The sequence below is a fragment of the Gigantopelta aegis genome, chromosome 8 (assembly GCF_016097555.1).
Source record: "Gigantopelta aegis isolate Gae_Host chromosome 8, Gae_host_genome, whole genome shotgun sequence".
In the NCBI taxonomy this organism is placed as follows: Eukaryota; Metazoa; Mollusca; class Gastropoda; order Neomphalida; family Peltospiridae; genus Gigantopelta; species Gigantopelta aegis.
The window spans coordinates 28,007,257-28,033,813 of NC_054706.1; the positions used below are offsets into that span (position 1 = coordinate 28,007,257).

A 26,557-nucleotide genomic window follows, 5' to 3' on the forward strand; every position below is an offset into this window, starting at 1 on the left:
CTAGACCTGATCAAATGTAACATAACAACTTGACGTCACAAGTCAGGAATCAAGTCTATATGTTATGTTATTGTACAAAAATAATAATGGATTTTATTTATCAAATTTGTTTGACATACAAGTCTTAAGCACAATCTCTTGGTTCCCATGAAAAAACTTTTGTTTTGTTTGACGACACCACTAGAACACACTGATTTATTAATCATCGACTATTGGTGGTTAAACATTTAGTAATTTTGATATAGTCTTAGAGGGAAACCCACTGCATTTTTCTATTAGTAACGAGGGATATTTTATTTGCATCATCCTACAGACAGGATAGTACATACCACAGCCTTTGATATACCAGTCATGGGGCACTGGCTGGAACGAGAAATAGCTCAATGGGCTACCAAAGGGAATCGATCCTAGACTGACCGTGCATCAGGCGAATGCTTTACCACTGGGCCACATTGCACCCCTTGGTTCCCATGACAAGACCAAAAGTCTCCTTTACCAGTACATAAAATAACTGACAGTGACACCGACTTCCTGGAATCTATATTGATTTGATTTACACTGGCTTGTTCAAACTGTCTAAATGTCCACTTGTACATACACTGTACATAAACAGATAGTTATAATGACTTTTATATCATTTCAATTATAATATTTTGAAACAATCCAATTTTGAACAGCAGGTAAAATTTTCTACTTTACATATTTTCCTAATCATATGAAATGTTTATTATGGGTAGAAATTACATGTAGAAATTAATTTTTGATGAAATCTAAATATAATTATCTTTCATTTATCAAATACATGATTTGTGTGGTGTTTTATAATAAAAGGTGACAACACTTATATAAGAAACAAAAAACTAAAATAACATCAATAGTTGAGCTGATAAGACACAAAATCATGAAACCATCATTAACAGCATGCATACATTAATGACGCCATTAAAATAAACCGTGATAGCAATCTATCAAGTGCACTGTATATTCATAAAACCATTAAAATACACTGCAACAGACAGGGGCGTAGCGTGAGTTGCCAGCGCCCAGGGCAAGGCAAGTATTGTGCCCCCTAACCAGTGGACCGTTAGTACTGCCCTGGTGGCCCCACCCATGCTACGCCACTGGCAACAGCAACAATCAACCAAGTGTTTTTTCAATGAACCATTAAAATCCACTGTGATAGCAATTGAGCAAGTATATGTTCTTGACACCATTAAATACAAAATACCCTGAATGTGTCCATTATGTCATTAAAATACACAGTCACAGCAATCAACCAACATAACCAACATCATTAAAAACACTGTGACAACTGTCAACCAAAAACACATCCATAATGTTATTAAAATACACTGTTAGGGTAGCAATCAACCAAAGGTGCATTCGTAACCAACCTTATTAAAACGCAGTGACAGCAATTGACCAAAAACACATCCATAATGTTATTAAAATACACTGTTAGGGAAGCAATCAACCGAAAGGTGCATTCATAACAAACTTCATTGAAACCAGAGACAACAATCGACAAAAAATACATTCATATCATTAAAATTCACAGTGGTAGCATTCAAACAAAAGTACAATGTTACCATAAAGTCATTACATACATTGTGGTAGTAACAAGCAACCAAAAGTGCATCCATGATGCCATTAAAATACACAGTGATAGCTTTCAAACAAAGGTACAACGTTACCATAAAGTCATTACATACACTGTGGTAGTAACAATCAACCAAAAGTGCATCCGTGATGCCATTAAAATACACAGTGGTAGCTTTCAAACAAAGGTACGTTATCAAAATGTCATTACATACACTGTGGTAGTAACAATCAACCAAAAGTGCATCCATGATGCCATTAAAATACACTGTGATACCAAGAGTGCATTCATACAATAAAATTATTTTCAAATTGGTAGTTCAATCTCAGTGAAAAAATATATATCATGTCGTTTTATATTTTTAAGGTTCAGAGGATGACTGACACGATTATGACACCGAGCCACACATAAATGATCCCATCCTATCACAGGAAGTGATGTCATAGGCCGTTGTAATCTCCAGAGGTAGAGGGCACTTCAGACAAGGGTTCTGTGGGTGCGGCTTCCAGCTGACTGGCAGCGGGTGTTTTGCTCTTTCTTTTACCCTTTTTACTGGTAGTCTCTGGCTGATCACTGAAACAAGTAAAATAAAATAGGTATCATTATATTCTAACATGAAAGAAAACAGTCAAGATATGACAATACATCCCATGGCCTTTGATGTACCAGTCGCGGAGTACTGTTTATGACTGGATGGCGAGGGAGATCGATCATGTGACCCATTTCAGGTGATGACAGGTACATGTGCAGGAGGGGAGGGATGAGGGGGGGGGGGGGGGGAAGAGAGGTTGGGGAATGAACACATCCAACCCTGCTAAAACAAAATTTTGTTCACCTTTTTTTTTCAATTTTCCAGGAGTATGATTCAACGCACCTATAAACTTTGTTTGCCAGTCTAGAACGTGACCAACCCCAATCCCCCAGCCCCACTAAAATTGCCGCACACATGCGTGGATGGAGCTATAATGTAGTGACTCACCAGAAAAATGGAATAATTTTGGACAGGTCCTCCTTGCTCACATTGTTAGCCATGTCTGGGTTCTTCTCCACCAACAGGTTGATCACCTCGCGCAGGTAGTTCTGCAAAATCCTTCGTCTTGATTCGACAATTTTCGCATCCTGCACAGAAACATACATGATTGAAGATAGATAACCATGTTCATAGCATATTTTGAACAGTTACGATGTAATATTATATTATTGGTATTTTTTGTATTTCATTTTGGAGAGACAGATTCATTGTAACAGTGCTTTGCTATATTATTACATAGAGGATTCGTCACGAGTATTTTTTAATATAAGAAATATCAACCAAGTCTATGTTAACCGATTAACTAGAAGAGGTTGATATTTTACATATTAAAAAACACGAGTAGCGAATTCTATTTATCCTATAACACTTCTAAAATACCATTTTAATTTGATTTTTAGTAAATCACAGTATTAAAATTGCCTCCATCAATAATATGACATCATCACGATTAGCACAAATTAGTATGTCACACATTTTTAACTAAATCTTATGAAAACATTACACTCAGGTATACAGGTCTTGTTGGCTTGTAATCAAAATGACCCATTCACAGCAACATGCAACATATCACCTATTTGCAAATTTGTATATACCTTTAAACTTGCATACCATAATTAACCGGGTTATTACACTAAATTATCACATGGATATCATGGGTAAGATATAGGATAAATGATTTTATACAATTTGTGACTGTTATACATTGATATATTCTCTAAAAATTAGAAATGAAAAATTAACAAGCATTCTGGAGTACTGCTAAAGCATCACATGTCCCCTACAGGGCTCAACAAATTTTCGTATCTCTTAACTTCAAGGGCTATAAATCTTAAAAATTAAAATTGGGTAAATCACCATGAAAGTCAATCTTGATCTGCAACAGTACTTAATAAAGCTATACACAAAATGTCACCTCAGTATCTTGAGGCATTTAAAAAAAACACCCCCAAAAACCTGTAAGTGAGACAGATGAACAGATGGACAGAAAGACAGACAGATGGACAGTGAGGTGATGAAACCTATAGTCCCCTCTGGTTGAAGACACAGGGGACTGAAAATTTAGAAATATCTGAATTTATCACCAACCTTTTTACCAAAGTTTTTCTTGGGTGGAAATTCATATCTTCCAACAATTGGGTAAACCTTTTTTAACTTTGAATGAAGTTCATGGAACTCCCTGTACCTCCGATAGATGTTCCACTCCTCATCTTTGATTCGTATATAAACCTAAAACAATAAAAAATATGAAACATTTCTACTTTTATTTTCTCAAAATAGAAAAGTAGATAAATACAATGTATAGCAGTGATAAATAAGTACTGCCAATAAACCCCTAAAAAAAAAAAAAATGAAAGGAAGAGAAAAAAAAAACAGAAAAAAAGGAAAAATAACAAAAGTTAAGGCAAGTTTCCTAAACAAAATGGGCATGCGGTCGGGAAGTACTGTAGGCTAATTATTACTGTTTATCTGGTTGGTCTGCCATGTCCCTACCCCATGTATACTTGGTTTTAAAAAAAATTAAATATTTTGTCGGTGGGTGGTTGGTATATTTGTTTATTAAAAAAGAAAAGAAAAAACGTCCCAGTCCCCATCCCTGCCACCCTGCAATCAATTCAGGAATAACTCAAAGCATGAACTTTGATTACATCATATTTTTTCACCAAAGATGCCTTGGTCTTGACAAAGCATTCTGAGAGTACTGCTAAAGCAATACATGTCCCTTACTGGGACCAACAAAGTTTCAAATCTCCTAAATTCAAGGGCCATAACTCTGTGGAAAAATGGGTAAAACACCACGAATGTTAAACTTGATCTGTAACAGTATCTGATGCAGCTATATACAAAATTTCATCACAGTATCTTCAGGCATTGCAAAACCAAAAATGCCTGAAAAACAAATTTTCATATCTCCCAAATTCAATGGTCATAATTGTGAAAAATGGGTAAATGGGTAAATACTTAGACATTATTTTGTGTATGTTTTGTTTTGACTGCAAATACAAGTGTTCACCACGTAAAGTCTACTGCACATGGACCTATGTATCTGTTACTCGAACCATTACCTGATACACATGGTGAGAATTGGTGGAAGAACCACGGAGAAATGCTGAAGGAATCCAAATGTTGATCAGAGTCCGCGACTGTACACTGAAACTGTAAAATCCACATACAACTTAGCACTATTTACTTTTTATGTAAAGTTTCTCAATATACAGTTAAATAAAGCTTATTTGTATTACCATTACCTCTTTATTTTTAAAGAAATTCAATGTATTTTATTGCACCTTGAATTGGCATAATTCATAGAAAGAAAATAAGCCTAAAATGACTGAAGAACAAAACACATACCCCTCAAATGCACTCGGAACACTCATTTCAGAAAGTTGGCCATCATGTGGTAACTGAACAAAAAAGGAAGAAAAAGCAGGTCATTAATATATATTTTATCATCAATTTCTATTTGTTTTACTCGAATCTAAATTGGAAAGGTTGTTTATCAAAAGCTGTTATGTGTCACGAGTTAATTTTTTTTAAATGTTCACAATTAAAAAACCCAACAAAAAATGCAACTTTAATACCTAATACATGATAAAATTCAAGATATCAACTGATACTTCATATTATATGATACTTTATGAAATGATAATTGGCATAATCTTTTAATGGGCAGAGACTAAAACATTTTAAACCTCATGGGTATTAATATTAGTACTTTATCTAGTTTTCTTAAGGGCCGTCCATAATTTCAACATTTTCACGAGCATACAAACGGTACACTTTTGAAACCCCCCCCCCCCACCACCACCACCACCACCCCTAAAAGTGTACATCCCAAAAATGAAAAATGTTGATCGACATTGTTCATTTTCAAAAAAAGTGTACGCTGGCCCCTTAACTTGACTATAAGTGCTAGGGCCGTACATAGGTTTTAGTTGGAAAATGCGTTTAAATTTATTTTAAAACTGTTTTCTGAAGATATGTAAGTAATAGAATACTACATTTGTGTCTATCAGATACCATTTATTTTACAACTCGTTGTTTAAAAACGTATCCATCTCGTTTTCGCTCATTATTGATATTAAGATACATTTTAAAACAACTCGTTGTGAGATAAACAGTATCTAACGGCCGCTTGTGTAGTATTCCCTATTTCAGCAATGCGGTCAGCACAGTGGACTCACCGGACCCCTGAGTTCGATGAGCTCCTGTCTGAGTTGTCGTAGATGCAGATCCTTCAGGTTGAGCTGGCGGTGTAGTAACTCATTGAACTCCATCAGCTCACCGTGCATTTCCGCAACCTGAAAATCGAACAGTAAACATACGGCTTTAGTAGAGGAATTTTTCATCATCACAAGCCAAACGGCATATTCTGTACTGATACTTCATGGAGAATGAGAAAGGAATATAATCTGTGACAAAAATGAAGAAGTTTGTTTGTTTAATAACACTACTAGAGCACATTGGCTATTGGATGTCAAACATTTGGTCATTTTGACGTATAGTCATTGAAAGGAAACCTGCTATATTTTCCCATTAGCAGCAATGTATCTTTTATATGCACCATCCCAAAGACAGGATAGCACATACCACAACCTTTGAAATACCAGTTGTAGTGCACTGGCTGGAATGATGATGATGATGGTGACATTACTATTATGACAATGGAAAGTACTTTAAAAGATCCCTTGCTGTTTTACTGACTGGAGTAGCCTACATGGTGACAGTGAGTTTTGCGTGGCTCTTTTTCTTGCTCAGGAGTTGAAATAACCATACGTTAAGACATCAAACAGCATTGCCAAAGTATTGTTAAACAAATATTCTTTTCCTTTCTAAGTCACCTAATTTATCAATAAATTGTTTTTAAACTAACCTAATCATGTACAAAATTAATAGTCAACATTTTATATAGAGACTAGCACATAAAGGTGATGAAGAACAGCACACGGTAAATAAATAACACTGACCTGTATGAGTTTCTTTTCATACTCAGAGGCTTCAAAACTGTAGTCGATGTTGGGTTTCTCAGGAGGAATCACAGGCTGCGGCTCATCCAGCTGAATCCCCAGACTCTCATCTGAAAACACAGCACACAGTACAGTGTCAACAGATGAACATGTGTTGCAGGATAGTCATTTATTTAACCTTTGTCTCAAATGCTGGCAACAGAAACAAAGATACGAGGGACACTCAAAAGGTTCGTAGAATTAGATACCATAGCTTGGTACACCATCGTATATTTAAGTTTTTCTGAAAGCTTGTTCTACAAAAATTTACAATCACTTGTGTGTATTACGCTCATTTTTGAAAAAATTTATAAAAAGTAATCAAGGAAAAAACCGATGGATGTCTGCAGTTGATGTCCTGCTGTACCAGAATAATGCTCAGCACCCCGTTCCACGAAGCGATCTTAGCCCTAAGATCAACTTAAGTGCATAGGGTAGCTATGCGCTTAAGGTAATCTTAGGGCTAAGATCGCTTCGTGGAACGGGACCCTGGTGCACAAGTTCATGATTTCTCAAGCAGTTTAACCAGCCACTCTACATAATTTTACAACATACACTAACATACCCTTCTTATTGGCTGCCTCGGTTCTCAGCATCTGCACTGCACTCACGTACTTCCTGAGCTGATGTTTCAGCAGCTCATTCTCTCTGATAAAGAGGAAGCAAAGAATTAGTCTTGTCTTTTCAAAAGTTTAAGGAATACATTCCCCGCACCAGAACAGAGTTTCAAATACATGCTAGATTCATGAATGCATCGCAACATTTCCAGAGCCTACTTATCAATAATTTTTCAATGAAAACATTAACATAAATTTTTTTTATTAATAAGCTTCACAATGGCTGTCATAAAATGTCCCAGAATGCACCTAAGAACATCTAAAATTCAAGCATCACCCACCATCACCCTTCTCCATGTAGCTTGTGGCCAATAATTTATATTTATGGACACTCCAGTTCAAATTTCACTATGATGGGCTTGCATAATAAGAACATTTTGACCTAAATTATTAAAAATATAATATTCATGACTGCAGGTAATTTATTTTATCATATTTACTGCTCACTGGCCTGATTTGATTTACAGCAACTAACAACTGACTAACCATGGTACATCTGGGCTTGTGCTAACAAAATAGTTTAAATGTCCATACTTTTGTACTGCACTGCCAAAAAATTAAAGTCTCCAAACTATGTGGAAGCCTAAATCTGAACTTATTTAATAAGCAGAGTACCTGAAGATTAATCTTTCTCTCATCCTTAGGTATATGGAATAGAGCTATTTTATAAAAGAAAGCTATGTAAGAAATTTTTATCTTACATGGGATATCACACACTTGCGTTTAACATGATGTCGTTGGTAATATACGACGTCATATTAATATGACATAGTGACGTGAGGTCATTAGACACAATTATAAATTAATATTTTGTTATTAAAACCTTCATTTTAAAAGATATCTAGTTAATTTGAAGTGTTAAATTTTATTTAATACATGAAACAAACATGGCAAATACGACAATAAGTTTATTTATGATAAAATGGTCAAATAAAAAAGTTACTTGTTCAGCCACCTTTGTTGGTGTAAAATAATGGTTTATTTACTGAATGAATGAGAGAAAAATACTCCATCATATGTGGTCATGTGGGATAAAAAAAGTACACCCTCAGTGGTGAAAATTTCGACCATGCCTCGTCCCGCGTTGAAATTTTCACCACGTCGGGTGTACTTTTTCTATCTCACATGACCGCATATGATGGAGTCTTATAATCCAAAATGGCTCACTGGTAATTCATTAATATATTCAACATGGTGGCCCATGTCTAATATGACCAATCAACTACATGGTGACCTACTTTTGCAGTGCCTGCATCTTAGCAAGCTCCATCTCCTGTCTAGCCAGCCGAGCGACTTTCATGTCTTCAATTTCTGCTCGTAACATTGTGGAGGTCTCCATCTCGTGGTCCATCATTCCTTTCAGTGTCCTGCACGAGAAAGCAGAATGTTTTGTTTTATGTGCAATGTCACAGGGCTCGAACTTAAGAATTTGTCTCCCACAACAATTGTTAAATGAATTGCTATGGGTGAAACTGCCCATTGATGGCACATTTTGAGCCTGCCTATGGCAATTTTTCTTTAAAGGTTATTTTGCTGTATGTAGACATATTTCAAATGTGAAAATATTAAATATTGACATATTATGTACACCAGGTGTATACATATTTGCCATTGTTGAGAAGCTTTACCGACGGCACAAAAGTGCCATTGGTGATGATCTCTACCTATGTCAATATACATCTTAACGATGGCAATTGTTGTCGTAAAATTTGAGCCCTGATGTCACGTCAAGAGAATATTTTTTCCTCTTTTTTTTTTCTGTTTCCCCCACCCCAAGTATGATTTATATCCCATCAAGATACGTTTACAATCACATCACAGAAGTTGGGATGACCCCAGTAGTTTGCTAGGGAGTGGCAAGACATAATGGCACATGTTTAGCTGACACTAAAAAATATATATCTAAAAATATTTCAGATACAGATCCAGAGACACTTGCCTCCATGGACACCCATGAGTGTGATATCAAATTTTAGACACCACAAGATATGATATAAATCATATTTGACAAAACAAATCATTACAACTTTGTCTTTTTATTATATCTAACATATCTTACCTTTATTCTAAAAACAATAGCACAAAAAAAAATAACCGGTTACTGTTTTAAGATATCTGAATATCCTGCAATGGCCGAATTGGCGAATGCCACTCAGCAAAGCCACGTCGCATTCACCATTCAACTGTAGCAGGATAAATCTGATCTCTTAAGACAGTAACCAGCTATTCTTTATATAAAATACAGAAATGCCTGTTCGAATCTTTCTTTCATTATTACAAGTAGGCCATTCTCTGGTGTATTTAAATAACCCAGTGTTCTGTTATTTGCTATTTTTATTACTAACTGATAACAACTGTGCATGTGATATGCTGCCACTTACATAACAGCAAAATGAGCACACCAAAGATGATCTATCCTAGACCAATGACACATCAGATGACAGCTTTTCCACTGGACTACATTCTGCCCCTTCATTTGGACTGACGAAATAAAATATTTTGAAAAAGAAATATACTGAATGTACAGCTCTCACCGATCTATCCCAGGAGAATATAAAAAAATTAGGTTTTGTTTAACGACACCCCTAGAGTACATCGACTATTGGATGTGAAACATATGGTCATTTTGACACATAGAGATGACACCCACTATATTTTTCCTTTAGTAGCAAGGGATCTTTTATATGCACCATCCCACAGACAGGATAGCACATACCATGGCCTTTGATATACATGTACCAGTCGAGGTGCACTGGCTAGAGCAAGAAATAGCCCAAAAGCCTCACCGACGGGGATTAACCCTAGACTGACCGCACATCAAGTGAGCGTTTTACCACTGGGTTACGTCCTACCCTCCAAGAAGAATACGATCTACTACAAATTAACCAACTGCACTGCAATACAAGTATACACACTGCTTCTTACTTATTCTGTTCTTCTACTTCGTCTTTCCTCAACATCATAGCAATCACAGCCTGTTTCAAGTCATCTGTAAAAAAAGGTAACTTACATAAGAATAAAGGTCTCAAAAATGGTTTTATCTTTCAACTACATGTATTAACAAGTGAAGAGTTCAGGCGCAAAACGTGATATAAACCATTTTCTTTCTTTTTTTAGTTAAAGCCATTATTGAATGTCAGTAAGGGTTAATCGTAGGCCTGCTGATTTGCTGCAAAATGTGATTGATCCTTATGAAATTGTATTGGGTAAATGCCTTTTTTTATATTTATGAAAACGCGATATATGCCAATTAAAAAAAATCACTTTTACTGAAAATGAAAAAATGGATATATCGCATTTTGCGCCTAAACTCTTCAAGTATTTTCTCTGCTCAAACATGAATTTAGATTTTTTTTAGTTTTAACTAATTTTCTGAGTTTTAAAAGACTTGAATAATTTTTGTAGACTTTTGTTAACAAATACATACTATTAGCATTTTCTCTAAAATTAGTTAAGGCATGATAGTGGCATTGTCAACGCAGTTTTTATGCCAAAAAACAACAACAACTAAATCTAATCCTGCACTCATAGGTTGCTGTTCCATACTAAGTATTGATAGTAGTTGATTATCATTTTCTAATTAGCTGTGAAACTGTAATCGGTATACATAGCTGTACATTTGCTGGGCGTTTTATAATGAATTTTAATTGTTTAATCTCAGGGTAAAATAGCACTGATGGTGTGCTAATTAGAGCAAAATGGAGCTAGACTTTTAAGGCATGGTGCCACGCCATGTTAAAACAAGCTAGGAAAAACACTATTTATCATAATTTCATTTCAATTAAGGTTTAAGCACGCTGTCCTGGGCACAGACCTCAGCTGTCTGGGCTTTCTGTCCAGGACAGTGGGTTAGTTGTTAGTTGGTTAGTGGTTAGTGAGATAGAAGAGGGTGTAGTGGCCTTACACCCCTACCCATTGAGCCCTTAAATACTCGCTCTGGGTTGGAGCCGCTACCGGGCTGCGAACCCTGTACCTACCAGCCTGTAGTCTAATTGGTTAACCACTGCACCACTGAGGCTGGTTTTATCATAATGAACAGTTTTATCTCTGTCGCTACTACTCCATCTGAGACATAGTTCATTAGCACCATATGTTTAACACAATCAATAAAAATACAATCTTAAAATAAACCAGGATAGATGATTACCGTATTTGACCAGAAATAAGCCCAGGGGGCCAAGACAACTCATTGTGAGCTTAGCATGGGGTGGGCTTATTCCCAGACAAGGGGCCAGTTTTGTTGAGAGAAAAAAAGAAGATAATAATTAAAATAAATAATAATAATTAAATGAACTAGGAAGAAAACAAAAAAACGTTCAGTAGCATATCTATTAATTAGTGTTCCATTTGTTATTAATAAATAATAATTGTTTATTAATTAAATTGTGGGTTTTTTTACTAGTACTAATTATCAGAAACACACCTTCTATGTTACAATTACTTACCAGTGCTGTTTATTTACATCCAAAATTTAATGCTGAGAAGACTTAAAACAACAGCAATTAACAACAAATTCAATAGCGTATACACACATTTCTGACACTACAAAAAATTGTCAATCTAAGGTTATTGTTCTTAGCCAATCAGAATATGGTATTTGCTTAATTAGCATTAACTGCGGACCCAGTGTGGTGGTAAAAATAGACATTGGTTTTTAATTCATACTTGGGCTTGGATACTTCAAAGAAATACTGAAGGCATGAAATTGAAAACAATGTTACACACTGTTATTGTTAGACTGCTAATTCTCACTGGTGGTAAAATATTGTGTTACATTTGTGTTTAATTATCTGCAGGAGGTATGACCTTTTAAATGAACTTTGAGCAAACTTGCAATTTCGTGTTATTTATAAGGTGACGAAGTTGGGGGTGGGCTTATTTACGAATGAGGGTCTAATTTCTTAAATGCTATCAAAACGGAGGGGGGCTTATTCAAAGACATGGGCTTATTTCCGGTCAAATACGGTATGTGAATCTGTAAATGGACAGCTAACACATGGGTGTATGTGTGTGACTTGTGAGTGACTTGTGAGTATTAGGTATCACACTGGAGGTATCACACAGTGAGGAAAGCTGCGTATAGATATTTAAAAAGCTTAAAGGAAGGAATGCGGAGCATAATCATTATTAAAAAAAACTTAACTTAAATTTTTAATTAACATTTTGGAAATTTTTTCCCATGCGTGAAATGAACAATAGAATTATCATTTGTTGATTATATTTATTGTACGGAAATCTAAAAAAAATAAAAATTAATTGAAGAAAATGGCTGATGTTTTAAAAACAATATTTTATAGCAGATTAACAATAATGAAAAACCTATCATCACCATAAGAATTTTAGTGTTAAACATGATTTTTGTTTCTTAAATATTTACCATCATACAACCTGTTTTCATTATTATGTTCTATTTTACATGATGTTAGCTATTTCATGAAAATGTGATAAAAAAAATTTGGTGACCATAAGCTTTACACAGGAATATCAAAGATTTTCAAATTGATATTTATACAGCTTAACTTCATATATGCCACTGTACATAAATTACCTAATGCCACTGTACATAAATTACTTAACACACTTTAAAATTACTTAACACTTACACACTACCAGAGATAATTACTTTCAATGAACTAACATTCAAAAATGTGTGGAATATTTACAGTATCCCTATAAAATGATAAGATCTGTGCATAAATTATTCTAATTAAAGCCTACTCTGGAGAGTGTGTCCTGCAGTTAGTGGGTAAAAATCATTTCTGATTAATGAATAGTTGTAAAATAACTCAAAAGCTAAATATGTGTTAATATTGTAGCAGTGTTAGTAACAGTTAATATTACAAATTGAGATGAAAGTCTTAGAATATATTATTAAGTTAGAATAGATTAGAATAGAAGTTAGAATAGATTAGTAAGCTTGATTATCACTACAAATAAATAATAAAGACTGCGTTATTATACGTCAACATCTGAATATCTCACATTGGCATATGGGTGTGTGTTCAGGACTTGGGGGTGGAAGATTGTCCAGGGTAAACATACGAGGTGTCTCGCCGCTGAACTTTGGGTCATGCATCTCATCAATACTGCCCCCATCACCAGCAGTTCGAGGACTGTGGAGAAATAAACAGTAGTTTAAACAAGCATTCTTGGAATACTGCTAAAGCAATACATGTCCCTTACCAGGGCCAAGATATTTTTGTATATCTCCTAAGTTTAAGGGCCATAACTCTGTGAAAAATGGGTAAATGCCTCCATCACCAGCAGTTCGAGGATTGTGGAGAAATAAACAGTAGTTTAAACAAGCATTCTTGGAATACTGCTAAAGCAATACATGTTCCTTACCAGGCCCAAGATATTTTTGTATCTCCTAAGTTTAAGGGCCTGAAAAATGGGTAAATTGCCATGAAAGTTACATATGATCTGTAACAGTACATGATAAACCTATACACAAAATGTCAACTCCACAACTTAAGACATTATGAAAAAAACATCTGGAATTTGTTTTCTTCATATTTTCAGTTAAAGGGCCATAACCCTGTCAAAAGCAGATAAATCGCCATAAAAGTCACACATGATCTGTAAAAGTGCACAATAAAGTTATATACAAATTCTAGCTTAATATAGGCATTGAACGGTAGGGGACTAATAACTAAAATTCCAAATGAGGAAAAAAAGGTAAATTTAACCACCTTGATATGCTTCATGCTGCTATATTAAGCATGTACAAATGTAGTTAATATAACTAAAATTTCAAATGAGAAAAGCAAAAAACAAAAATGAAAGGTAAATATATATAAAAAAATTTAAATTGGTCAAAAACACTCTCATGATATTCACTAATTATTTAATAACTATTCTTTATAAAATATATTTCTAAGGTTTCAATTTTAAAACTGTGAAGTCAAAACATTTGTGCCAGTCCTTGAAGAAGAAATGATCACTGATCCAACCTTTGACTGAGACCTTTCTGTGCAAGTGCCAAAGCTAAAACGGCCGTCTCCACTTCCTGGCCAGAGTAGTTGGTGATACCAGTCGAGTCCGCTGCAAAGAAGTTTCATAATAATTAGGCAATATTCTAATTCAAAACATTTGTAAGAATGAATCTGATTGAATCTCTACTAAAATTTAAGGTAGTAAAACCTGTGATTTACCAGATGCAGATTTTTAAGTCAAACTAAGCCAAAAACCTGAGATGTTTTATAATGGCATCATAAAGACAATTTCACATGCATACATAATTATGTAAAGAATTCTAAAAATATTAAATCATTTTAAAGTCAGAAATGAAAATGTTCTTTAATTAATTTTGATCCATAAACAAGAGTTGACTAAACATTGGCGAACATTTTGTTCAGGATTGCGTCACGATTCACTATGCAAGTTTCAGAGATCACTTCACAATTTAAAAACATTAAACAATAGTTGCTAATCAATTTTCAATTGACTAGAAATATTGCTAATCAAGATATTGAAAACAAAATGTTCCCTGAACATCTTATATTACACAGCCTATCTTAGAACCACTAACAGCTCAACCCCCAACAGATAGTTGAAATTAGAAAAGGGATGACCCATTTAATTTTTCCAATTTGCCAACAGATTGGTGGTTTTACTGTCACAATTAAAAGGTCATATCTGTAAATACAGTGTTTGTACATATGGTTTTTTCTTTAAATCTTTCAGTACTAGCACAAGAAATTAAAAACATTATCAAATCTCACTTGTAACATAACTTTCAGCTGATTTTAATTTGGGTAAACACCAATTTGTTTTCAATATTAAACTGAACAAACACTGCTAATATCTGTTTTCAGTGTGATCAAGTCTAAGCAATTAATGCATGTAACATTAATTTCTGTTGGCAGGAAAATAACAACCATCTACTGTGTAGATCAGGTGCCTTTATTTACAGGGCTAGCTCTGAGTGAGCAAAACAATTCACCAAATAGTCTATTAAATTTCAAAAACTGCAGAAAGTGTCAGTTATTTTCTAAAACATGTCAATTATTACATGAAATTATTTTGCCGAACTAAAATAAAATTCGCCAACCGCTTTCAAAATTCGCAATTGGCAAATTTAGCGAGTGCCAGAACTAGTCCTGATTTACATCTTAGTCAAGTTGATTGAGGTTACAATCTTAATGTTATTAAATACATTTTCACATTTAACATATTTAATGATTAATGAAAATACAACTGACTACAAGTCTACAGTACCTATTTTCTTGTCACTGGTTTTCACTTCTCTTATAGGAGCAATGTCCGATTCCACTGGATGGCCTGATGGTGACAGCGGTGTGAGTGTTACTGAACTCTCCCTGAAAATTCAAATAAACAAAACATCATTCAAATAATAAGTCTGTATTATTTTAGCAGTTCTTAAAAAATATATAATATATAACTATGTTTGTCATTAACAGAAAGAACAAAAAGTAGTAACACTGCACCACACCACACGACACTGTTCTGTTTTCGGTTTGACATAAAGCTCAGCATAATTGTAAGCTATGACAATTTCACTTTAATTTTGTTTAATTGCATTATATTTACAAACATAAATTAAAGTAAATATTACGAGACTTCTAAATTACTACCCTAAGCATGTGAACTCAAAATTCGAATGATTGCCCAACCACCATCATATTATCAGCAGCCTTTAATACAGAATATTCATAAATAAAAACAAACTACACTAGTAAAAAAGAACAAAAATATTTATAAATATTTACAAAAAAACCACAAGGACATCAGATGGCGTAAGTCTTTTGAATCATGGAAGTCCAAAATTAAAGAAATTGGTAAATTATTACAATTTCAAGATGGTCGCTTTATTTAATTTTGAAAAAAAAAGAAATAACTACATCCTGGATACATTAAAACTAACATCAACTCCAATAGACTGGTAAATGAAACCTATTAAAGGATGTGATCAGATTAGTCTTTAGAAGTAATATCTGAACTACTAGTCCTACCCAAGATCATCGACATCAGCGGAACTGAATGATCCGTGACTAGACCGTGAACACCGATCTGACGACAGAATGTCTGACGATGCCATCGACACCGAACTCACTGTACTCGAAACACGCTCTAACGAGGCTTGTTTTGAACTGCTCCGAGACGTGTCAACATGCACACCATCCGCGCTGCCATCCTGGACACTGTCTGCAGGTTTGAAAACGTCTTCGCTCCCAACAGAGATGTTGTCTTTGTCGTGTTTCGGATGATGATGCTTCGATTCCACAACCGTTTTGCCTTCATCATCATCGAAACTCACAATGTGCGCCATCTTTTTCTTCTTCTTCTTTTCTTTTTTCTTTATATTTTCAACTTCAACTTCATCTGAAAGACAAAACCAGAATAAAAAATGTACATTTAAAGGAAGAAAGGAAACAATGTTTTATTTAATGATGCACTCAACACACAGGTTATATGGTGTCGGACATAGGGTTAAGGACCATACAGATAATGATAGGAAAAACCTGCTGTCGCTACTCTATGGTCTTTTCAGTTAACAACAAGGGATCTTTTATATGCACTACCCCACATATAGGAAAGTACATACACAGCCCTTTTTTTTCACACAAGGTTTGGTGCACTGGCCAGAATGAGAAATGGCCCAATGTTTGTTTTAATTAATAAAATATCATTTGAAATTCCATGAAACAGATGTCATACTCTTAAAATGCTTCATTTATGCTGCTTTTTTAACCAATTTCCTTTTTAAATGCACATACAAATAGCTTTTTTTGTTATTTCCAAAGCATTTTTTCAAATCAAAGTGAAATCATACAACGAAGACACTGTTAGTGGGAGCTGGAAGAAGGTATAAATTAATTCAATTTTATAATTAGTTTCATGCTTGTATCCATTCAAGGATCAAGCAAGCTGCCCTGGGCACACACGCCTCAGCTATCTGGGCTGTCTGTTTTGTTAGTTATTAGTGGTAAGTGTGAGAGAAGTCAGTGTGGTGGCCATACACCTACTCACTGAGTCATTAAAACTTGCTCTGGGTGGGAGCCAGTACTGGGTTGCGAACCCAGTACCTACCAGTCTTAAGTCTGATGGCGTAACCACTAAACCAGTGAGGCTGATGGTATAAATTAAATACAACTTACTACTGTGCAAGCTTTCTGCTGCTATCACAGGGCGGGGTTCTTCGTCCAGGTTACAGATAAGGTGAGGTGCAGTGCTGCTGATGTGTACGCTGTTTTGAGCAAGTGACTTGTTAAATTCCTGACGGTCTATGATGATGGCAAACAGAATAGACCCAAGACCTGTATGTGGCAAAATGGTAACTGTAACTACAATCGCACTATTTCACACAAAATTTATGTCTCTCCCTCTGCTCTACTTCTTTTGTGTCCTGTTTCTCTTTAATCTGCAGTCAATTTTGTATCATAACTGACTACTTTATGGGCAATGGGCAACTACATGTAGTTTTACGTGCTCATGTACCACCAGGGGTTTCGAACACGCCTATTACTTTATGTTCAATTATCTACAGATGTTGTTACTACTACTATCAGTTAATATAAGTATATGCTACTAATGACTGTCATCTTGTTTAGGTGAAAGTATCTGTTCTAAATTCGTAGGGAAAGGTCCTAATATAGGCCTGTCGACCAATCCCTACCACCATGAAAAAGACGGAATAAATATTGTTTAAAACAAACGAAACCTCAATGAAAAGGACTGCATGGAATGTCATAGATGCATGCATAGTTTGAAAAACAGCAATAAAAATCTGTAAATGTTGCACTTATGATAAAAACTAAACTGGCCATTTCCACCTTTTCTAAACATTTTATTTTACAATTGACACAATTATTACATTAAATATGTTCATCACTTCATACAGTGATAATCATTTATTTAATGCTGAAAAAAATCTTTGCATTAGGTAATCGTGTTTCTATTCTTTATTTTCATTGATTATCACTGTCATACCAACCACCTTTAACTGTCACAGACAGCAAAAAGAAATACCTAATGTATAGTATACTGGAAAGTTTCAATTCACATTTTTCTAACAATGGCTAGAACCAAAGTCCGCTAATTTCTTTCCACCACTATAATTGTTGACATAACTCACCAGCAGCCATCATGGGCAACATACTGCTTCTCTCTTGGTCCCGAATAAATGCCCAGTCTTCATAATAATTACTAAAATACACAAAACATTGGTTATTATATAATATAACTAATTAACATTTGATGATATCATGCAATAAGTACAAGTGAACCATTGACAATTTAAAAGGTGCATAATTGACAATGATTGTTCTGTCTGCTTGTCAATTATGCACCTTTTAAATTCACATGCAAAGAATGTTGGTTACATGAGGAACCATTCCATTCTAAAACCAAAGTTACAAACTTAAGGATTACTGGAAGTTTATTCATACAGTATATTATAATAATCCATGGATTCTAAACATTTTCCAGTCTGAATTTTGAACACTTGATACATCGAAAAATAATACCGTATTGCAATATGAGTTTATTTTAAATACATTACAGGGAACATTTTGTTCAGTATCGTGTTGCAATTTGCTATACAAGTTTCAGAAATCGCTACACAATTTTAAAACTGTTACAGTAGTTGCTAATCAATTTTCAATTGACTAGAAATGTTGCTAATAAAAAAAAAATGTTCCCTGCATTACAAGTACAACATTGACTATAGTACAAAACTGTAATATTAGTTTGTTAGGGGGAGGTAACTCAGTGTTTATGCATGTAGCTGTAAAATGTGTTACCTAGAAAAATGTGTTACCTATTAAGATTTTGTAATATTGTCCTCTTAGTGTTTAATAGTTCATTATCTTTGGAAATGCTGTTAGTTCACGTTAGTTGATGGCAGGTGACAATAATCAGTAGCTGCTGATTAAACAATGTCCTGGGGTGTTTATTACTAACTCAGTATATATACAATAATTTTTATGTTCTTACCTTTTGTTTAAAACCAATAGCCGATGTGTATTTTTGTGCTGGGGTGTCATTAAGCAGTTTATTCATTCATTCATTTCATTTCATTTCATTTCATTTCATTCATTCCATTCATTTCCATTCATTCATTCATTCATTCATTCATTCATTCATTCATTCATTCATTCATTCATTCATTCATTCATTCATTCATTCATTCATTCATTCATCAAGTACATATACAAAATATTTTGAAAAATTGAGGAACAACAATGTTGTGACTAGAGAGGTGAAGTATAAAAAGCTGATTAAATCACCGGAGAATATCTTCGCTGTCAATCATCATGTGCATGTAGCGTTCGAGGGTGTGTTCATTGAACGCGGCTCTCAGCCAGGCGCGGCCCCGACCTATGTCTGTGTTCACAAGCTTCAGGTTCTGAAACCTCTGTACATCGTGATGGGCAAGGTGTTCCTTTACACACTGCCAGAAAACTAAATTTAAAAATAAAATATATCAATTTATATTCTCGTCAGAGATTCTTATCAGACTATGAACAAATCAACTTGTTCAAATTCTACTTTACTTCATAAAATAATAAAACAAAAATATGTCAATATTGCTACCATTATCTGCTGAACCAACCTCATCATCAGATTCATCAAGTAACGAAACTACTTTATCCACAATTTTTTCTTGGTATTTTTGCACTTTCATATCATCCGCCATTTTGTTTACATCACTACCTAGAAATTAATGCTTCTTGTTAAATCAGTGACTGTTACAAATACACTCACACACAATGTAGTTAAATAACATGTTAGATTAACAAGACTATTAAAATGACACAGATGTCACTTTCCTCATAAAACGCTAAGTAACATTTACTTGACACTCAATAACCTTTGTTTTTATTTTTGTCAGTAACTGTGTTATATTGTCATTAAGTTGTTTAAACCATCATTAAGTACAATCTAGTTGAAATCAGACTTACCACCACTTCTTGGTCTCTGCTAGGGCTGTTTGAATGTAATTATAGGATATTAAATGAGCTTCTGTTTCGTATTACATTTATGTCCCGAATAAAATAATTTTCAATTGTCACAAGCTTTAGCAAGTGACCATGAAACTTATTTCACGAGGGACATAATTAATCTTAATTTGTATCACTCAACTCGTTTAGCTGATATTCCTGTATGGTTGTAGTGTGCCAATCGATGACATCATTTTGTGATGTCTAAGTATTACGTCCTACTTAGCATTCTAATGGGACATATCACTTTGATATGTACCAAGATATTTTTAACCATATGGGTAGTAATAATAATTATTATTATTTTATGCCTGTTTAGTCCAAATCAAATTTTATTTGTGGGTGGTGGTCAGCTGTTGTCTCTCTCACATGATGAATTCTGGAACAGCCCTTAGAAGATCTGACATAAGCCAATACCATTCTGTGTCCCAGTGATCTTTCATTGCCAACATTATTTCTCAATATATTACAGCTTGTTAGAATGGTCTGGGTTTGCTTGCCTAGCACCATTTGAGGACAGTGATCTTTAGTTCACTTTGATTTTACTTGTAGTAAAGACTGAGTTTTAAACTACATCCAAACAATAGTGCCATTTTCTGTACTCAGGTAAAAAAAACCCACCAAAGGTTTTATTGAAAAAGACTGAAATAAAGACACATCATTCTTTTTACACTACAACACACTACAATTTTCTGACAGCAACTCTTCACTAGAAGACTTAGTCTAGTACCTGGCTCTGTGTCCATGTTCTTTATTTCGGAGAAAAAGTCTGTGACTTTACCGAGCCCTGCCCTCTCAGTAACTTGTCTGAAACATAAAAGATACATTGACAAAGACCAGTTCCAAAGGCACATTTTAACTGTAATTTGTAAGAATGACAAAGTTTAATTGGTAGTTTTAGACATGTTTGAAAAGACAATGTGTACATACTGGCTCACAGCCACATTATATTTGACTCCACTTATTATTAACATAAACTGGTACATGAAAAGAGAGATCATTGATGTGAAATGACCATTAGCTAGAGTTCAACCTGATGCATTAATTCACATGGGAGCGAACAGACAAATATACCATACTCAACTAGTCTTAGCTATTAATTTTAAATTTCTGTTTATACTAGCTGTAACATACATTACACAACCAATCTATTAATTTTAGATTTCTGTTTATACTAACTGTAACATACATTATACAACCAATCTATTAATTTTAGATTTCTGTTTATACTAGCTGTAACATACATTACACAACCAATCTATTAATTTTAGATTTCTGTTTATACTACCTGTCACTTACAATACACAACCAATCTATTAATTTTAGATTTCTGTTCATACATTTGTACTAACGTTATTAACCAAAAATTATAACTTGTTATCAGTTTGACTATCAGATTCTAGTCAGTCATATTTTTATATAAACAAATTATGTATTTCATTGTAGACTATATGTTGTCATGGTTACTGTTACCTAAGGGCAAGTTTGGCTCTATTGTTACGCCGAAGGCCATGTTGCAGAGAGGCTTCCCAAGCAGCACACAGGCAGGACACTCTGAAATATTTCGGAACACATAATTCAGTCCAACATGGCAAGATAGTGTGAAACATTATGAAAACAAATAATACTTTAACAGCTATATTAGCCATTTCTTTATAGCTATAAGATAGAGGATAATATATGACTGACCAATTAATATCAAATTTATGTCCCAAGTAATTTTCACCTCTCACAATGTTTCAGCATTGACAAATAAAAATTATTTTATGAAGGACATACATTTGGTACCAAAGTTCTTTCTGTTCAAAAACTCAATAATGTATTGTATTAAGATAAAATTGTATTACAAACTTTAACAGTGGAAACAGAGAGGCATAAAAGCAAAGTAAACTGCTCATTTGTATGTTTGCCACATCATGATGATGTCATATTTAGTATTGGTTTGCAAGCACCAAATCGTCCAATAATATTAGACATTACATCAATGCATGATAAATTTCCCAGTGAGAAAATACTTTTTATTGCTCTGGTTATGAGAGTCCACTGGTGAGAGTCCACTGGGGTAATAAACAAACAAACAAACAAACAAAACAAAACAAATAAATAAATACGAGTGGTCATTGTATACCACACATATCTTACGTGCTATTTTAAAATGTATCTAAATAGCAAAAGCAAGATGGATACATTTTTAAACAAACTGTCAGATATCATAAATGGACAAAAATGTGTGTAGTCTTTTATTCCTTACTTATCCTCAAAACAAAAACCACATTTTTAAAGAAATTTATAAAACTAAAACATATTTTAAACTATGTTAAATAATACATCAATTGGTTTTGGTAATGTTAATTTCAGTGGATGATCTGGAAATGATGTCTATGCCATCACCATGGACCAGCCAATCTAATATTTTTAATAGATCTCAATATCACACAGTGGTCTCTTAAGGTAGTATTAAACCAATAACTTTTGACTGGGTCAAAGTTTGAGATGCACCTAACTTTTGATAGAGAAGTGAACACCACAAGTCCTGTGATTGGTGATAAATGTTAAATGATTCATCTAGGCAAAAAATGTATACAATTTTATTTCATCTAGTACCATTATGTCAAGTAGCTGTGTACTTGAAACATGTATGGGTTACCTGTAAAAGAAAATACTCGCATTTTGTGCGGAACTACACTGTAGGGTAGTCATAGACGCTACCTATTATCTCAGAAATTAGCAGCTTGAGCCCCAATTTTTTGTGATTCATTTTAAGGGTGAGGGATGGTAGTATTTATATATATGGCGTTTATGTTGATTGATACGCTGCAGGTAGGAGTTTTAGCCACATATGTTACTATTGTCATTTATGGGATCTGATTTGGTAGTATACACCCTTAAATGGAGAAGAAAAAATTAAGTAAAACGAAACATTACATGAGTCTATGTTCGATACAAGTATGTTGAATTTCATTTTAGGCTAGTATTTCTGAAATAACTCCTTCTTAATGTTCTTGTTACCTGCTGTCTGCATCTGTGGCCAACTCAGAACGCCCTCCGAACCGAACCTGACACTGAAATTTTAAAAGTAAATACAAATAATAATAAAAAATACAATTAATTTGTGGAAATAATTATGAATTAAACAGCCACTCAAGTAGCTGTTTGAATGTTCTTATGAGAAATGGAGATAAATACAAAACTTTGTTGTGCTAAACATATTTAGGTTGACACTGTCACCGCTGAGGACACAGTGACCATTGGAAAAGTAATGTACTGCCAGGGTTAGTTCTGGCAGTCGTCAAATTCGCCAATTGCGAATTTTAAAAACAACTGGCGAATTTTATTTTAAACTAGCGAAATAATTTTACTATATTTTATCAGAAAATAACCAATTTTCTGCCATTTTTGAAGTTTAATAGATAATTTGGCGAAACTTTATGTTCACCCAGAGCTAGTCCTGACTGCCTTTGTTAATTATAATCGTAATACCGTGCTACACGATTTAGAGATCTAAACTTCAGTGTCCAAGATAATGTTTTGATATTTAAATCTGTCCAGAAATTTATTAACAGTAAACATTTGAAGTGAAATTAAACATTATGTACAAAGTAAATCAACAAAATATGTTAACAACCATTCCTCTTGTTTTATATTTCTTCTCTAGCTTTTCTTGTTCTTTTTTCCCTTTTCTTCAAGGATGTCAAAATTCTAGAGAAACCTGCATCTACATGTCATGGTGTAATACCTACAAGTACATCTCACCTTTTACCTTAATAAAGGCAAGACAGTGAAAAACATGAACCTATTAGTTTTGAAGTTCCCCTTTTGTCCACCTGGAGAAGACCCATCTATTAGTGATAAAAGGCTTTTTCTGCCACCAAACTTATTTTAGGCTACATGTATGTTAAACATTTTTTTAGATGTACACATGTTTATTTACTCTAATGTACCTGTTTCACAGCATCAAGGAGTCGTGTGAGAATACTTTGCCTTTCATTGAATCGGGGATCATCTCCTGAAATAATAATAGTAGTTAATATACACAATTGTGATACTAATATATGTTGTAATAACAATTGCTTGATGTATAACCCTTTAAAAAAGGATTTAAAAACTCTCAGAACAGTAAATTATGATAAACCAAGGCTCAAAATTAATTCTGTCATGTGAGAAGACTCTCAGAAACAATGTTTGCTTGTCAGACTTTAATTTGGAAGCAAATACCTGAAATTAAGAAGCAATTCTAGATCATAGACACATGTATTACATTAATTTTTTTGCAGGGCTCACCTTGTTAAAGAAAATACCAGTCTTAGTGGTGTCGTGGTTAAGCCATCTGAAATAAGGCTGGTAGGTACAGAGTTCGTAGCCTGGTACCAGCTCCCTCCCAGAGCAAGTTTTAATGACTCAGTGGGTAGGTGTAAGACCACTACAATCTCTTCTCTCTCACTAACCAATAACCATTAACAACTAACCCACTGTCCTGAACAGACAGCCCAGATAGCTGTGTGTGCCCAGGACAGCGTGTTTAAACCTTAATTGGATATAAGCACAAAAATAAGTTGAAATGAAATGAAATTATCAAAAACAGGATTTTTGTTGCATGCAGTTATGATTAAAATGCTTTCCTCAAAATTAATTTGAGCAGTAACATACAGAGCATATAATTAAACATCAACATGAAAATACATATTTTTCAGCTACTTATGTACAAACTAGAATAAAACCAAAAGCAGCAACGGTATGTCATAATTTCTATATAAATTTAGCTTAACATAAAATATGTACAAAGATCTGAGCAGTTCATCCATAGATCAGTTGCAGTCAGAACTCTGCATCAACATTCATGATCACACCTATATGAAGAAGACAGCACTGATGGAGGAGTTACGTGCGCTACAACAGCTTGCTCTGAATGTGTACGTAAAGCCCTATGACCTGACCTGGTGGAGGAGTGGTGCAAGTTATATAATAACTTCATTTTGAACTAGGGGGCAAAGCATCATCTTTGAAGATGGAGATCAGTGCCCCCTGCCACCAATCCCCCTCCCTTTCCCTCCCTATTGTTTTTCACAAATTGATATCAAAATTTATTTGTGTATGACCTATTCACGGCTTTTGAGACTGATTTTGTTGATAGGCAAGTGGTCCATTGTTGGTGTACATGTATGGGTGCACCCCTGCAAGATGGAAAGTAAAAAGCCGCTTGTCAAACCAACTGTCGGAAAGTAATGTATATTGGGAATTTTGAGCAGCATCTGCCACCTGTCCATTTCAAGCATTGTAAACATGTTTGTTTCTTGGTTTTAGTTTTGGTGACAGGTTGGGGGTTATGGTTCGTTATGAATTAAGAATAAAAAATTTCTGTTTTAACTAAAATACTACTACTAATAAACAGTCAACCAATTTTTATCCAGGACTATCAGATTTCTTAACCTGTAAAATGTTATGTTACATCAATCATTTAATGATGCTAAAACAATGTTTGCAAATTTTGTAATTGTAATTATAGAGACCAATGCTACAATATAATAAATGAATATAAATTTACATTGTATAATAATGTATTATTATATAGAGAGATTTACAAATGTAAAAGTACTGTTTTCCAAAGTTGCTAACACTTTCCTGAGAACACTGCTTTGATAACATATAAACCCATCTATAGTCCACCTTTATCTTGATGACTTGTGTAGACCATCTATATGATACTATTACTATGTCCATCCAATTGTCATCACAAAATTAACTAACTAGACTAGTGCTATAAAACGTTATTTAGCTACCCTTAGTACTGCTGTTGGGTTAGGGTTTGAGTTTTAACGTTATAATGATAGCAGGAGTATCTAAATTTGTAATCCAACCGAATCTCGGTCATTGTGTTAATACATTAGTGTCGTCAGTCACATCATCGTCACTGTCGCAGTGTCAAGTCGACAACTGACAAGTGTCAGTCCAAACAGGTCGCTAGCACACTAGTAAAATAGATTTTACTTACCATTCATGATCATAAAAGAATGGGGTTGAAAAGGGCCACCGCTGATGTCATTTCTGGGTTAAAAATGTAAAAAGATAGTGAAAATAACAACATTACCATCTAAAACAAAACAAAAACATTTGATAAAAGACTGGGAGGTGATTGCCCAGATCACATGACCAGAACTTCCGGGAGGTTAGAGTTCTTTCCCTTCAAAGGTATTTGTGTGAGTTGGGTGTTTCTAGCGTTAATCTTATTTTATCGCGTTACATCGGTGTTTGATTTGATAGTTTGACGAAATGGAGATTTTAGAATAAAAATAAAGTTGTCCAATAATTGAAAAGCGTCAGTATTTTTTTTTGTTTATAAA

General features: G+C 34.3%; 1 protein-coding gene across 1 annotated transcript; it reads right to left on the bottom strand.

Moving 5' to 3' along the window:
* Positions 1-337: 337 nt before the first annotated feature.
* LOC121378864 (sorting nexin-29-like) lies at positions 338-26,391 on the bottom strand. The gene is made up of 22 exons (XM_041507217.1): positions 26,209-26,391; positions 24,161-24,225; positions 23,229-23,281; positions 21,693-21,773; positions 20,950-21,026; positions 19,506-19,680; positions 18,353-18,423; positions 17,376-17,534; positions 16,230-16,599; positions 15,475-15,575; positions 14,208-14,298; positions 13,237-13,367; positions 10,180-10,243; positions 8,493-8,621; positions 7,203-7,285; positions 6,599-6,708; positions 5,816-5,932; positions 4,983-5,035; positions 4,697-4,787; positions 3,720-3,860; positions 2,580-2,719; positions 338-2,173 (listed from the first exon to the last, which is right to left on the bottom strand). The coding sequence occupies exons 1-22, from the start codon at positions 26,219-26,221 to the stop codon at positions 2,041-2,043; spliced, it is 2,448 nt and encodes an 815-aa protein (XP_041363151.1). The 5' UTR covers positions 26,222-26,391; the 3' UTR covers positions 338-2,040.
* Between the last annotated feature and the right edge of the window lie 166 nt (positions 26,392-26,557).